The following is a 12714-nucleotide window of genomic DNA, read 5'->3' as shown; positions in this document are numbered from 1 at the left end:
AGAGTTTGGCTGAATCCAAATTTAATTTCTGAAACTTGGTTTCGCCTTGAGATTCGTGCCCGATCAAGATAATTTTTTTTACGATATAAGATTTTTACTTGTGACCGTTTTTTTTACTTCTTTTTAAAATAGGTTTTCAGTACCAAAATATCTATAATTAATTTTTTTTTATAAAAAGCTATTTTAAAAAGCATACTCCTAAGTTTTGTCAATCTTTAACTATTTTTATCGTTTTAATTCAAAATTGATCCAAGTCAGTCATAATTGAAATAAAATTCAATAAAATTTACCTAAAATTTTAGTTAATATTAATCCAAAATCACCAAAACGGATGGATTTCAGTCCAAACTTATCAAATACATATAACATGCTATGCATCTTGCAGAGCAGCCCACTGTATGTTGCTTTCTCGCCTGCTGTAATTGATTTAGACATCGCGAAGGGACCTTCGAATTTGAATAACAAGTTCAGCTTTAAGAAGGAACTCCATAATCATTATTCGGTGTATAAGGGACTCATACTTAACGATATTTTTTATTTATTTTGACCAAAATTTTGATTGAATTAAAAAATAATGAACTTATTTTGAGATAAGTGTAATAATTTTTTTATTAATTTATTATATATTAAATCATCTCAAAATAAATTTAATGATAATAAAATTCATTATAATTAAAATTTAATTAGGATATTATGATATATATATATATACAACTAAATAATAAATATATTAATATGATAAATTTTAAAAGTAAAAATTTATATTAGAATATTGGATTAAATTTTGATTATTATGAGTATAAAAATTTTTATATGAACATTAATATGAGCAAAAAAATGAATAATCAACTTATTTTTTTGAGATTTACATATATATTACTATATTTTTATGTATGTATATATCTTAAAAAATAAGGAATTTAAAATTTATTTAAATAAAATTTAAGTATAATATTTTTTGGATGAAATTAGAATATTCTCATCATTTTTTTTTTCATTTTTAAAATATAATTTATGACCTCAAATCAGAAATTGTTTTAGTAATTCGGCAGCTCCCTCTCTCAGTCCTTCCTCTCCCTCTCTCTCTCTCTCTCTCTCTCTCTCTCTCGCTGTAAAAATTCTAAGTACTTACCTCAAACAACCCAGGCACCAAGTTAACCCTCCTTAGAAGATCGAAAGGAGCTACTCGATTTCTGGGCACTCCTTTAATTTTTGGCCTTTCTCCAACCAATTTATCATTCTTTTTTGTATGGGTTGCAGGGCTTCCAACACACAAAGGGAGCTCAAGACGTCTCCCTATAGCCAAAAACACCACCTCTCGAGCTTCGACTACTTCACCCTTCTCCTCTCTCTCTTTCTTTCCATCAACTTTGCCCCCTCGTTCTCTCTTTTTCCATTTTTCACAACTTTCTCTCTGCGAAACGTTTCCCTTCGCAAGCATGTCTGGCTTATATAATCACAGTGATAGCTTCTTCCCTGCAAAAGCCCTCTCTCCACAGATAAGAAGCAGTCCTGATGTAGATAGGTATTGGCAGATATGAGATTATATTAAGAATGAGATTTTCGCTCGATTATTTTCTATCTTCTCTGTACTATGTTCCTATGCAATCATTTTTAATGTTCGGCAATCTTTATTTGTTTATTTGTTGATGGCTATAGCCAGTACTTGGCGGAGTTGTTGGCGGAGCATCAAAAGCTTGGGCCTTTTATGGAGGTTCTGCCTGTTTGTAACCGTTTGTTGAATCAGGGTTAGTGCTTCGTTGGATTCCGTTTTGATTTTTTTCTTGGAATTCCTGATTTAGAAATTTTGATGTTCCTTTCTATGCTTATTGAAATTGTGATGGGGTTGTAGCTGGTCTTGCCTTTGATCATAGATTTCTTGTTTTGGAAGAAATAAACCATTGTTCTTCATAATGTGTTCTATAGGTAATTAGTTCGAGTTAAGGTCTACAATTTAACATGCTTGCTATTATTCCGAAGTGAATTTCTTTATTTTTCTTTTTTTTTTGTGTGGCTTTGGGATTGTTTGGAAGTTTCTGATTCCATTGAAATCAAGGTTGATTAGTATTGCTCAGCTGGCATGTTATCTCTATTAATGATTTCTTTCCCATCTTCAATTACCACTATAGGTCGCTTTATCTTTCGAAAATTTTTATTGCTTTGCAACTTGGTTTTGTCACCTATTGCTGTGCTGAAACAGTACAACTTTGATCTGTTAACACATGGTCTTCTGACTTGTTGAGCTGGTGCTTCAAGAGTTTGTGTACGTTGTCCTTGATTTCATCCTTAAAGTTGTCAAGAAGTATGTAATTTCAGTCCAAACTTGAAATACAGCGAACGTCTCTAATGGCAGATGAAAGTGACTAGTAAAGCAAACACGTTAGGTGGTAAAGTATGTGTGGTCCATTTTCGTCAGTGGTTTTTGCATTCCCTAGCACCTTTTTGACTATAGGTTTACTGGCTTTCTGATTGGATTGTTGGTCTTGAACTTCTTCATAAATAGACTAGCAATCCTTATATTACCCTTTGCTCTATGGCTATGTGGGTTAGAGTCAAGGATAATTCATTAAAATGTTTGCTAAGACTTGAAATGTATTCCATTTTGGTCACTTTTCAGTTTAAATAGGATTGTTAGGATTTTTTTTTTAATGCCAACCCAATTCAAGTAGCATTGTTGAGAAGGCTTATCTTCTTAATTTGATTAATAATTAGTTTTTCATCTTCACTTCCAATATAGGTTTATTATCTCTTATTCATCCTCCAAGAGTTATTGCATTAATACCTCAAACTCTTAAGTCTTAACTATCAAGATATTGTACATTTTAGCCTAATGGTCTTATGGTTTTATTCCGTTGGTAAGACTTCTTAGAAGTTCACTCATCTCATGAGTGCTCATTTACGTGCATGCTTAACTTTTAAGTTTCACATGAAATTTCAATCATTACACAAAACGGTGCTTTGATGTTTAAAATTTTAGCTTTATTATACTTAAGGGGTATCACAATTCCCTCACTTAAGTAGCTGACATCCTTGTAAATATCTTTAGCCAAAAATCATCCACTAGAAATATATGATTTTAGAGGTATGCCCTACAAGTTCAAGACGTGGCTCTTTACATGTATCACTTTGTCCTATCTAAGGTTTAAGAGGCGGCTTTCATGGCGTAACACTTTCTCTTGTATAACACTTAGTTTCTATCTTCAGGCTGATTTATTGTTTTGATGCCATTTTTAATAGCTCAAATAATTATCTATCAAGATATTGTCCACTTTGACTTAATGACCTCACATTTTTGTCTCGTTGATGTTACTTCTTAAAAGATCACTGATATGTGTGGAATCTAATTATGCTGATCAATTAGATTGTTCTGCTGCCTCTAGGGGTGTCAATTTTTGACACGACCCGAAACACGACCCGAACCCGAAACGGGTCGGGTTCGGGTTGACCAACAACCCGAAATTGACCCGAAAGTGACACAAAAAATCATATTTGACCCGAAAACCCGAGATTGACCCGTTTCTGACCCGATTTTGACCCGAAAATCGAATATTGACCCGATTTTAACCCGAAAATTAGTAATTTTAGGTCAACTTCGGGTCATTCGTGTCGGGTCGGGTTGACCCGAACCCGAATCTGTCGGTTTCGGGTCCAGAAACCTGACCCGTTTTTAAAAACGGGTCGGTTAAAAACGGGTCGGGTTCGGGTTGACCCGAACAGTGCCGGGTCAGCGCCGGGTTCGACCCGAACCCGTCCCGCTGACCCGAATTGACACCCCTAGCTGCCTCGGACCTCAAGTTTGTCGTGCTTGCTAGGGATTGTAGGGGTTTATCCCCTGCTTCACAAATTTTTTTTTTTTCATACAAGGCTCGGTGCTCGTACCCGAGTGCCCCGACTCTATGTACTTGAGCGCCCAATGCTACGTATTCGTGTGCTCCAGCGCTGAATGATAGAGAGCAGAGCGCCATTGCGGTCTAGATATGGCGCCACAGTGAATCAAGATAGAGGTTTGAGCACCGTAGCGCTCCAAACTGGTGCCATGGCTGTCAAGATTCGACCCGGATACTCAAACTAACGAGGTGGGAACGAACGGTCGAACAGTTATAACATTACTTTTAATTTTAAACACAATTTATCATTCTACATTCCAAATATACTGAAGAGCCACTAACATAATTTTTATCAAATTACTAATGCAATTTTCACATTTTAACATTTACATAAATCATATATTACATGCTTTAATTAGAGTGCCGTCTTCTGTAGATGTATTCATCTCTTTCAGTCATTTATAATTTTTACTTTTCTGAAGATTTACCTGAAAATTTTTTATCTATAAGCTGCCGGGTATGATAAGCGGGATTAACTGCAATGGAGTTATTGGAGAAGTGTTGATATTTAAAGGGTTTGGGGATTGAGCAATCAGATAAAGTAAAGCCATTTGTTCCAAATAGTTTAAAAATCTGCAAACGCCATACATGATAATTTGTGGTGATGAGTTGAACATTAAGAATAGATTTAACATTGGACATTAGGAATTTAAGTTGTTGAGGTATATGAACGTCTGCTAAGGGCAGGGACGACTGAAGAGTAGCCATAGATGAAGCTTCTGTGCTAGCCATGAAGATAGAGCATGAGAATAATTGCTCTTCAAAAAATTAGAACCCGATTTTCTTTGACACCATGAAGAAACCATAACCTGTAATTACAAGAAAATGTAGAGAAGAATAGCAGAAATCCATTGTATACTATTTCACCTCTCTTAAAACTGTTGACTATTGAGTAGGTAATTATAAATGAACGGTGTAGATCAATTCAACAAAGAATTAGCGATCAGGATTGTAGCTGGCTGGACATGTTGTACAGTAGATAGAAAGTGGAGTAGGTGCAATTATACTTGTGTTGGTGTAGCATATATCTGTTAACAGATTCCTCCTCCTTACATATTGAATAATAGTTCCCTTGGGCCACCCCCTTAGCGTATCAATACTCCCTCAAAGTCGTGCATTGTCCTCACGGTGGAAGGGTGGGAATTGTCTCATGATCATCTCGTATGGCTCCTATATGGCTTCGTACTCTGACAAATCCTTCCACTTGATTAGTACCTCCTATGCTCTTGTGTTCCCTTGCTACACCCTTTCTTCTCTCAGGATTCCAAAATGATGTCCATGTTTTTTGTCAAAGTCAGGGATAGTGAGGACGGTATTTGATCTCCTATTGCCTATCTCAGCTGTGAGACATGAAACACTGGGTGCAAGGCCGACGAAGATAGTAATCCGAGTCGATAGGCCACTGCTCTAATCGCTCCAAAATCTCATAAGGCCCAAAGTATCGTGGGGATAATTTCTCATTCCTCCTGGCTAATGTCTTCTGCCGGTAGGGTCTCAACTTCAGTAAATCATGTCTCTTGGCTCAAAGTGTATTTCTCTCCTGTGCTCATCAACCTTTTCATGATCTTTTGGGCCCTCAATAGATATCCCTTGAGATTTGTTAATATCCTGTCGTTCTCCTCTAAGTATTAATCTACACTAGATACTGGTATAGTGTTATGCTCATAATGTATCAAATGAGGTGGATCTCTCATAGAATCCTGAAAGGGATGGTCTGTGCTATTGCATGGTATGAAGTATTGTTCTAATACTCGGCCTAGGCAATCCACTTTGCCCAACTCTTTGACATATCCGATACAAAGCATTGCAAATAGGTCTCCACGCTTTTTTTGACCACCTCCGTCTGGCCATCTGTCTAGGGATGGTATGTCGTGCTCCTATTCAGGATTGTTCCCTATAAACGGAATAACTCCTTCCAGAAATGATTAAAGAACACTTTGTCTCTATCTGAAACAATGGATTTTGTAGATCCATGCAAGCATACGACCTCCCATATAAAAGCAATAGCCACAGAGACCCGGTGTAACTTCAGAGGGATGAAGTGTGTATACTTTCGCAGACGATCCACTACTATCAGTATCTCAGAAAATTCCTCTGAACGCAGTAACCCCTCGATTAATTCTATCGTCACCTCCTCCCACACCCTCTTCGATAGAGCTAAAGGCTGTAGTAATCCTCCTGGTGTCATTGGCCAAGTACTTGTGCCTTTGACACACATCTTATTTCACCACCCAGTCCTCTACATCTCAGCACATCCTTACCCAGTATAAATCCATAGATAGCAGAATGTAAGTTTTCCAAACTCCTGAGTGTCTTCTAATTGCGTTGTCTTGAAACTCCTGCAATAGCTTGGGAATGTATCATGATGTCCTTGGTAAGATGAATTGCCCCTAACAGTGTAATCAGGATGACTGTTTGGGCCATGCAACAACTTAGCTTTTACTTTCCTCAGACTCTCATCTTATTCGGTCTCCTATCTCAGGGCTTCCCAGTCTAGGACCATCGGTACTAATATAGTTGTTAGCTATGGCTCGTTCGTCATCCTCGATAGTGCATCTGCAACTTTGTTTTCAGTTCAGGGCATTATTGGATCTCAAAATCATATCCAAGTAACTTGGATAAGCACCTCTGTTGCTCCTCAGTCTTCATCCTCTGCTCCAACAGAAACTTCAAACTCTTTTGATATGTCCTGATGATAAAGTGTTGCCCCAATAAATATGGTTGCCACTTTTGGATGGCTAAGACAATCATCATTAACTCCCGCTCTTATAAGGATTTGAGTCTTGCCATGCTCGTGAACACCTGACTAAAATAAGCAATGGGCCAATGATCTTGCATGAGTATTGCCCCTAGTCCTTATTCTGATGAATCCTTCTTCATCATAAATGGTCTTCTGAAGTCGGGAAGTGCTAATAATGACACACTATTCATGGTTCTCTTCAGCTGTTCAAAGGCCTGTGTTGTTGCTTCTTCCCAATTAAAAATATCCTTCTTCAGTTGATCTGTCAGTGACCATGCTATCGTGCCATACCCCCATACAAACTTCATGTAGTATTCTGTGAGACCCAAGAACCTAATTAATTCCTTCAGGTTCTTAGGCAAATCCAATTCAACATAGCCTCGATCTTGGACTGGTCTGATGTTACCCTTGCTCTGCTTACCACATATCCTATGTACTCTACTTATGGATGTGAAAAGGAATATTTCTTTAGATTGGCATATAGCTGGTGCTCCCCCAAAGTTTCCAGTACAGACCTAAGGTGATCCACATGCTCTGCCTCCGTGTAATTGTAAATCAGAATGTCATAAAAAAAATACCAATATTAATTTCTTGAGAAAGGGTTGAAAAACCCGGTTCATAAGGAACTAAAGAGTGGTTGGAGCATTGGTATGGCTGAAATGCATTACCAAAACTCGTTGTGACCCCCATGGGTCCTGAAAGCTGTCTTGTGCACATCCCCCGACTTCATTTTGATTTGGTGGTACCTCGCCTTTAGGTCAATCTTCGAAAATATGACTGCCCCAAATAGCTCATCCAATAACTCATCAATTACGGGGATAGGAAACTTATCTAGCACAATTTTCTTATTTAAGGCCCTATAATCCATGCAAAAACTCCAACCGTTGTCCTTTTTAACCAGTAAAATTGGCTGGAAAAAGGGCTCACGTTGGGTCCGATAATTCATGCTTCGAGCATCTCTTTGATGAGCCTCTATATCTCATCTTCTAAATCTATGAGTACCAGTAGATTCGGACACTAATAGGAGAAACCCCCTCCTTCAAGGTAATGACGTGTTCGTGCTCTTGGACTGGCAGTAATCTGCTAGATTGCTGAAAAACATTCGAAAACTGCTGTAGGAGCTGTTGTACACACTTAGGAACCTTGGCTGGCTTTGAATCTCTGTTCTTCTCTAGGCTCTACAGCTCCACTAAGTAACCCATCCTTGCTCCCTATATCGCCTTGACCATGGTTTTATGTGAAACCATGGTTCTGCACAGGCTAGCGTCTCATCGCAGCATCACCCTCTTCCCTTCCACCTGAATCTCTATAGTCAAAGATTTCCATCCCACCTTTGTTTCCCCTATTATTAGTAACCACTGATCCCTAGAATCACATTAGTGCTCCTCAAATCCAAGGAAAGAAAATCATCCACAATTTGTATGTCCTGGAGTGTCAGTACCAACCTCTTGCAAACCCCCCTCCTCCTCTCCACCTTCTCCTTTCCCATCATAACTCCAAAGCTCCCCGTTTCTGCCAAATCCAAACCTAACTAGTCCATGACCTGATTTGAGATGAAGTTGTGAGTAGCCTCGCTGTCACCAAGACAACCATTAGCCTCTCCTTGATCTGTCCCTTCAACTTCATGGTGTGATATGGAGTAAATCCCACCACTGAGTTCAGGGACATTTCTGCCACATCAATGTGTATGTGTTCTTCTCCCTTTTATGCTTTCTCACTCAACTCATTGTTGTCGGTCTCCTCTTCATCACAAACCAGGATCTGGAGCGGTACTTGCATCGATGGTCAAGTGCATACTTCTCATCACATCAGAAACACAAATCATTCACATTTTTGTCCTACACCTCTGCCTCTATTAGAAGCTTGAAGTTGGCTCAGGGGTGAACTCCCCCACTCTTCTCCTTCGGTGCTCCCACTAAAAAGATATCGTCCGAGTCATCGGTGCTAGTTTAGTTGAGGTACTCCTTTAGGAGTTTCCTGTGACTCCGCTCCTGCTAACCTTCTCCATCTGAATCTGATCCTCCGCTATCTAGGCTAGCTTCATCGTCTCCTTCAACCCCCTTGGTCTTAATAATCGAAGGTTTGCCTATATGTCGGGCTTCATGCCCTCCCTTCATGAAATTTCCCTCATCACTACCTCCGAACTCCCCGAATGCCTACTACACTCGACACTGACCCGTCTTCTTCCCTCAACCGCTTGCAATCCATCTATTTAGTCAAACTCTTTTTCCAACCGCAAGCATATAGTGAGCAAGTATTCCCTTCTCATACAATTCCAAAACGTGAACAAGCCTCTATTTGAAATCTCACCTATTTGTACCCAACTAATACGATAGCCTGCAGTCCATAAGCTTATGAATTCATATTTTAGTGGAGGTGAAGAAATAACAAGTTACTAGGTTTTAATTTTGCTCACTCCAAAAAAAAAAAAAAAAACTTGGCAATGAATAGATAATTTAATCGTCGATTTTTAAGATCCCGCGCCATTAATCATTGATCTGGTGGGATGATGTTTAATTCAAAGACCTCCCCACGAGGGGAGGTGACCTTGGGAGGCTGCTGAAATTCCTCATAAGATCGTAGGAAATTCTCTTTTTGGAACAATTGCAGAGCGATAATTAATTTGACTATTTAATTAACATGAATTTAAAATTTCTAATTAATTAATCGAATTAATAAATTAAATAAAATTAAAATCTTAATTTAATTAATTCATTTAATTAATTAAAATTAAGTTAAAATTCAAAATAAATTTAAACTTTAACATATAACTTTAATCCATTTAATATATATAAAATTTTAATTAAATAATAAATTCAAATAAAGACTAAATAATCAAATTTACATAAATTCAAATAATCAATTTAAAATTCATTAATCATTTCAAAATTCATTTAACCAAACATAATTAACTAAATAGTTAACCAATCAACCAATTTAAAATCTTTTAAATAAAATAAAATACATAATAAACAGTGTTCACACTAATCAACCTAAAACAACTCACAATAACTAAAACAACAAACAAAACTAACAAAACTAAAACTCTCAAATTCAAAACCTAAAACACAAACAAACTTTCAAACAAAACAAACTCTTGTGCGAGCTCTCTAATACTCCAAGCGAGCTCTTGCAGGTACAAAGCTTCAGGCATCTACAAGTGAAGAAACAAAAAAAGAAAATTAATCAATGCTAAATCTAAATTGCTGAAATAAGGAAAAAGCATGGTACTGAAATAACTACTAAAGCAATTAAAGAATAAGTGCTAAGCTAAACTACAACATTGAAGGAAAAGTATGGTACTAAAAGAAAACACTGGTGTAAAGATAGTAAAAAGCTAAACTAAAGTAACTGTTGTCTAATCTTCTCTAAACTAAAACAATCGGGCTACTTCCAAAAGCAGTAAGACCCATTCTAAAATAAAACTATAGACACCTTCTAAAGAGAGTCATAAGATCTATCTAAGTAAACCTATGAGCCGCTTCTAAGGAAAGTAATAGTACCCGTAATCAAACAAAACCTACAGACAACTTTCAAAAGGAAGCCATAAGACCTACCCAAATAATCAGGCAACTTATAAAGGAAGATGTAAGACCTATTCAAACCAAACAAACGGGCAGCTTAGCCTAGGGCTAGTTTGTATGACCCACCAACGGACAATTTTTAAGTGAATTTGTAAGACCCATATATGTTAGGGAAACTTCTAAATGAAGTGAAACAACCCTAAAAATCCAAACTAAACTAACGGGCAGCCTTGCTATAGAGCTATGTTGTAAGACTCATCTACAAACAATTTCTAAAGGAGTCATAAGACTTGTCAACAAAGGTCACTTAGTCTATAGGGCTAGGTTATAAGACCCGCCATTAGTCTACTTCTTAATCCAGAAGCCGTAAGACCTATCAAAATAGTCAGAAATCTTCCAAGGGAAGTTATAAGACTTGCTATTTAGAAAACCTCCACAAAATAATGAAGATTTTTAACCAAACCTCTATGCCACTTCTAAACACAGAAGCCGTAAGACCTATCTAGAATAGACAGGCATCTTCCAAAGGAAGTTGTAAGACGTGCTATTCGGGTTACTTTCAATGAAAACATTAATACTCAAACTCTTAAACAGTCATATTACTTCTAATGAGAGTTGTAAGACCCAATCTTTTAAACAATCAGGCTATTTCTAATAAAAGTCGTAAGCCCCAAACCAATTCAACTAACTGAGTAACTTCTAAACGAAGTCATAAATCCCAAACTAAATCAACTATTAGGTATTATAACAAATGTAAACTCCAAACTTCCATAAAATTACAACAACCCACTCATAATCACTTCAATTTACTCAGGATCCATGAGAGGAGGTAACCCATGACTGCTAATCAAATTCCCTAGACATAACGATCAAAGATTACTAATGAAGGTAGACTGAAACTTACGGTATACCCGAGACAATGGAACCATGGGATCTTGATCCGGTTTACCTTTATTTTTCCCACAACTAAGACTAAAAAACCTAAAATTGTTCATCCTTAATTGAAAGTTCTCTCTTATGCATTAAGAGGGGTAATGATGCATGCAAAATTTTGGAAAAGCCCCAAATTTTTGCAAGCAAAAAACACACGCTTCCTAGGATAAAGAAAATACACCAAATTCTCAAAAATACGACAAACTACAACTTTTTATAAGATAAAAGACTTACAAACTTTGACACAAACACAAACAAAAAAATACACCTAAAGTTGCTTTCTTGGATTGAGAAGAAGGATACAAGTGGCATCGATCTTGCAAAGAGAAGAAAGGGGTTAGAAGACCAAGACGAAGAAAGGACAAGCTCGCAAGCTTTCCTAGAGGAAGACGAAGAGGTGGAACAAGCTCGCAAGCTTTTCCAAGAAAGAAGAAAAACCCCTCAGGTTTTTGGCTCAAAAAATCTCATTATATCAACTCTGTTTCTTTGCCCAAACACCTTACATTTATAAGAGAAAAGCTGGCAACCAAACATCCACTTCAACTCCAATTGGACCAATAGAAACCTAGCATTTAATTCCATAATAGCACCTGAAAAGGCAGCACAGGAACCAGATAACAGCAGCCACGGGAAAGGAGCATGCAACACAAAACAATTCCCAAAAGACAGCACAGGAACCGGGTAGAGGAAGCCACGGGAAAGCAATCAGGGAGGAAACTGAGAAGGCAACACAGAAACCGGGTAAGAGAAGCCACGGGAAAGCAACCAGGGTGGATCCCGAAAAGACAACACAGAAACCGGGTAAGAGAAGCTACGGGAAAGCAGTCAGGGAGTAACCCGAAAAGCCAACACAGAAACCGGGTAAGAGAAGCCACGGGAAAGCAGCCAGGGAGGAACCCGAAAGGCAGCAAGCAGCCCAAAGCTTGCCTACATCAATTAAGGCAAAGAGAGAAAGAAAAGGCATAGCTCGCAAGCTATCCTAGAAACCCGTAGGTTTATATCCAAAAGTCATGTGCTTACGCTCATGGGAAGTTAGGACCCAAATCTACCCTGATATTACCCTTAAGGGAAATTTGATTAACTACAATCTGACTTAAGGAGAATGAAATCCTATGTCTGCAAAGTGGGATTCATGTCGACGCGCCATTTTCTTGAGCTAACAGATTCTGGCGACTCCGCTAGGCATTACTTCTCTCTTCATCTTTGGATGAAAGAATTATATTTTGTCTCATTCATTATGGACATCTGAAATATAGATGTTCATTCATGTCAAATTTATGTTTTCTCTTGCAACATAATTTTGAACTAGAAATTCAGGTCAACTCTAATCCCTGGAAGTTCTATGATTGGTTGCTGAAATATGACGCTTGTTAATTCTGTGATGACCGTCAAAGCCGGGCTAGGGATAGGGATCAAAAGTTCAATTTCCCTAGGCTGTTCTTAATATTGGTCATGCTGGAGCAACCATCCAGTTCACAAACATCTCCGAAGTCATACAATTCATTCCTAACAGCAACCTTGATGAAACTGTATTGGCTAGGAAGGTAACTGAGGAAAGATTTGCAGCACCACAAACTACAAATTGAGAGGCTTCCAAAAGAGCAATCACTGAGACAGATTAGATAATAAA

The 12714-nt window shown here is 37.7% G+C and overlaps 1 protein-coding gene across 2 annotated transcripts in view; it reads left to right on the top strand.

The window, feature by feature from the left end:
- Positions 1 to 1144: 1144 nt before the first annotated feature.
- LOC110102528 (KH domain-containing protein SPIN1-like) overlaps positions 1145 to 12714 on the top strand; it is a 36509-nt gene continuing 24939 nt past the window's right edge. The window contains exons 1-2 of one of the 2 annotated variants that reach the window (XM_020830897.2): positions 1145 to 1525; positions 1660 to 1748. In XM_020830897.2, coding sequence (XP_020686556.1) covers positions 1440 to 1525; positions 1660 to 1748 — 175 coding nt within the window. In that variant the 5' untranslated portion in view covers positions 1145 to 1439. The remainder of the gene's footprint in view (positions 1526 to 1659; positions 1749 to 12714) is intronic. The other variant, XM_020830902.2, reaches the window with a different exon arrangement.

The sequence above is a fragment of the Dendrobium catenatum genome, unplaced genomic scaffold (genome assembly GCF_001605985.2).
Source record: "Dendrobium catenatum unplaced genomic scaffold, ASM160598v2 fragScaff_scaffold_1117, whole genome shotgun sequence".
In the NCBI taxonomy this organism is placed as follows: domain Eukaryota; kingdom Viridiplantae; phylum Streptophyta; class Magnoliopsida; order Asparagales; family Orchidaceae; genus Dendrobium; species Dendrobium catenatum.
Note: the sequence above shows the minus strand (reverse complement) of the source record. Positions and strands in the feature narration are given on the sequence as shown.